This window comes from Gracilinanus agilis, unplaced genomic scaffold, assembly GCF_016433145.1.
Source record: "Gracilinanus agilis isolate LMUSP501 unplaced genomic scaffold, AgileGrace unplaced_scaffold47088, whole genome shotgun sequence".
In the NCBI taxonomy this organism is placed as follows: domain Eukaryota; kingdom Metazoa; phylum Chordata; class Mammalia; order Didelphimorphia; family Didelphidae; genus Gracilinanus; species Gracilinanus agilis.
The window spans coordinates 2,143-5,484 of record NW_025381453.1 but is presented as its reverse complement, the minus strand read 5'-3'; the positions used below and the strand labels follow the sequence as shown (position 1 = coordinate 5,484).

Below are 3,342 nucleotides of genomic sequence, written 5' to 3'. Positions count from 1 at the left end.
CTGCCGCTGGGCGCCCGTTTCACAGACGGGGATACTGAGGCACAGAGCCCCGCCCTCTAGAGCCCTGGCTCGGGGGAGGGACGAGGCTGGTGTGGCCTCTGCAGGGCAGCCACCTGGACCTGCTGAGCGAGGAGCTGGCCCAGAGGGTCCGGGCCCTGATCGGGCCGCGGGGGGACCACCCGGCCGCCTACTACAACCTCAGCCTGGCGGGCCGCGGCGGGCAGGAGGCGGGCACCTCCCACGTGGCCGTCCTGGGCCCCGACGGCAGCGCCGTGTCCGCCACCAGCACCATCAACACCCCGTGAGTCCGGAGGGCCCTGCTGGGGGGGGGCCAGGCAGGGCTTGGGGGGGCGGCACCAGCCCGAGACACAGACCTCAGGCTCCAATCAGGACAGACTTCCCGGAGGAGGCGGTGCCCCAGGCAAGCCCAAAGACCATCCTAGAAACAGCTGGGAGGGTGAAGGAGGGCCCGTGGAGGCCTCGAACGCCAGCTCCAGCATTGGGGGGAGAGGCCCGGCCTCGGCAAGGACACGGCCCTTGTGGTCCCTGAGGCGGGAGGGTGGCGAGAGGCGCCCGGAGGCCTCCCCGGCCGTGGCGGCAGCCAGCGGGAGAGCCGGGAGGCCGTGGCCTGGGGCCCGCTGGAGACAGGTGGTGCCCGGAAGGCTCCCAGAGGCCGGGCAGCACAGACGGGGCAGCCCCGGAGCTGAGCCCGACCCCAGCCCGTCCCAGAGAGGCGGCCCGGACCGTCCAGCGGCGCCCCTGCCCAGCGCTCACGCCCAAAGGACGGCCCGACAGGCCCGAGTGGGGGGCCGGCGCGGCGCGGCCCGGGAAGGCTGCCTTAAACCTCGGGCCGGGCCGCAGGGCCCTTGGTGGCCGCACGTCCTTCCCTGGGCCTCCCCCTTCCCGGGCCTCGGAAGGCCTCCCTGAAGTGCAGGCAGGGAGGGCCGGCGACGAGGGAGTCCGAGCACACACGGCGGCCCAAGCAAGGGGCCGGGGCCGGGGCAAAGAGGAGGGCCTCCACCGCTCGGCCCGGCTCTGGCCTCCGGAGCCTCGATGGCGTCTCGAAGGAGGGCCCGGGCTGAGCCGGAGGGCCCCCGGGTGGCAGAGTGGGGGGCTGCCGGGCTCCTCTGGGGAACAGGAACCCCCGAGGCAGCGGGCCGAGGGCGGCGGGAGGCGAAGGCCGGGATCTCCGAGGGGGGAGGGAGAGCCCCGGCGCGGAGGCTGGAGGGAGCTCCGTGGGGGAGGCGGCCCCAGCCCCGGACCGAAGCAGATGAGGCGGAGGGAGGCAGCCTGGGAGGGCGAGGCAGGCCCCCCCCAGCGGCCGCCCCGTGTCCGCCCAGGTTCGGCTCCATGGTGTACTCCCCGAGGACCGGGCTGATTCTCAACAACCAGCTCCTGGACCTGTGCTGGAGGACGAGGCCAGGCGCCCGCGAGCTGCCGGATCCGGGTAAGGCGGAGCCCCAAGAACAGCCGCCTGGGGAGGGACGGAGGCTCGGGAGGCCGCAGCCCCCACCCCCAACAGCCCGCTGGAGCCGACCAGTCCGAGGCACCCCGGACGGGTGTGGGGGGAGGAGGGGGTCGCTGGAAGGGACGGGCCGGACCCGGCTGGGAGCCGGCCTAGAAGGGAGGCCCCCGAGGGCTTCGTCATTCCCTTCCCAGCCGGTCCCCTTTGTAGAGATGAGAAAGGCCAGATCGGAACCCGGATCTTCCTGCCTCCAGGCCGGGCGCTCTGTGGGTCTGGCTGGGCCAGGGAGGGGGCGGGGGATGGTCTGCCCCGCCAGAGGCCGCCCGGCCCACCTTGTGAGCTTCGGGGGCTCAGGAGACTCCGGCCTCGTCCTGGGCCCAAGGGACCGGACGCGTGACCTGGGGGGGGGGGGCGGGCGCTGGGCCAGGAGCGGGCGTGGCGGCCCCCCAGCTCCAGCGGGCGCCGTCTGTGTCTCAGCCCCAGGGGAGCGGCCGCCCTCCCTGATGGCGCCGTCCATCCTCCTGTCCCGGGAGCACAAGGCCAAGCTGGTGATCGGCGGCTCCGGAGGGGAGATGATCCTTCCGGCCACGGCCCTGGTGAGTGAAGCGGCCCCTCCCGGGCAGCCCCCCTCCCCCCCGATGCCCGGCGCCGGGCGGGCGAGCCTGGTGGTCACTGCGGCTCCCCCCGCTGCCAGGCCATCCTGAACAACCTGTGGTTGGGCCTGGACCTTCACGCGGCCATCGAGGCCCGGATCCTGCACGTGCGGCCCACGCTGGAGGTGCTCTTCGAGCCGGGCTTCGAGCAGGTGAGCCTCGCGGGCTGGGCGCCCCCCGGGCCTGGCCTTCCCGCCGGGCCTGGCCTTCCCGCCGGGCCTCACCCCGCGCCCTTCCGCCGCAGGAGGTCCAGGACGGGCTCGTGGGCCGAGGCCAGCGGCGGGAGGAGGCGCGGTTCTGGCTGAACGTGGTCCAGGCGGTGGCCCAGGATGGGCGAGGCTGCATCTTCGCCGAGTCGGACGCCAGGAAGCTGGGGGAGGCGGCCGGCTACTAGGCCCGCGCTGGGCCCCGGCCATCCCCGGCCTGTGCCCGGAGGCCTCCTCGTGCCGTCCTCGTCCTCCCTGGGCTCCGGAGCCGCTGTCGGGGCCCGAAGGCCGGGAGGCCGGAGGGGGGGACGAGCTGCCACGGTCACGGCCGGTGCTTCTGCGGCGCTTACCGCAGGCCCGGCACGGACAGCCGCCCGGGAGGCCGCCTCGGAGATTCTCGCCGTTTCCCGATGAGGAAGCGCAGGGTCAAGTGACTGGCCCAGGGTCACGCGGCCAGCGCGTATCTGCTTCTGGATGGGGCCCGGGGCCCTCTCGCTGCCGCCCAGTGGCTTCTACTCGCACCTATTCCCCGTTCCGGACACTCGCCGGCCCAGAACCCCCCGGGGGGCTGCTCTTCCCGCGGGCCCAGCTAATAAAGGTTGCCAGAGTTACGGCGGCTGCCGTGTGGAGTCTGGAGCTTCCCCGGCCCGTCGGTGCCCGCCGCGAGCGCCGCCCGGAGTGCTGGGGAAGCCGCTGCGCCGGCCGGAGTCCCCCCCCCCGTGCCTCTCGCCCCTGCTAGGCCCGGGCACGCCTTCCTGTGGGGGGGGAGCCGCGCCTGCTTCTCCGGTCAGGGAGTGGGGCCAGGAACGGGCACAGACACGCAGGAGCGCAGGCGCCGGCACCTGGGCAGCCCCGGGGTCGTACAGAGCCGTAACTGGGGCTCTCGGGGCCCCCACAGGCCCAGGGTGGTCGGGAAGGAGGGGACGAGCCCGGCAGGCGAGGAGTGAGCGGGGCAGGCCGGCCCTTTAGTTCCTCGTTCTGGCTCTCGTTGCCCAGCCCTGCCTGCCCGCCTAGCGGC

The 3,342-nt window shown here is 74.5% G+C and overlaps 1 protein-coding gene across 1 annotated transcript; it reads left to right on the top strand.

Moving 5' to 3' along the window:
* Nucleotides 1–45: 45 nt before the first annotated feature.
* On the top strand, nt 46–2,609 carry LOC123255471 (glutathione hydrolase 5 proenzyme-like; the record flags this gene model as incomplete). The annotated part of the gene is made up of 5 exons (XM_044684257.1): nt 46–301; nt 1,341–1,447; nt 1,943–2,061; nt 2,160–2,270; nt 2,363–2,609. Coding segments are annotated over 5 exons (743 nt in total), but the record flags the coding sequence as incomplete, so codon positions are not given.
* Nucleotides 2,610–3,342: the final 733 nt, after the last annotated feature.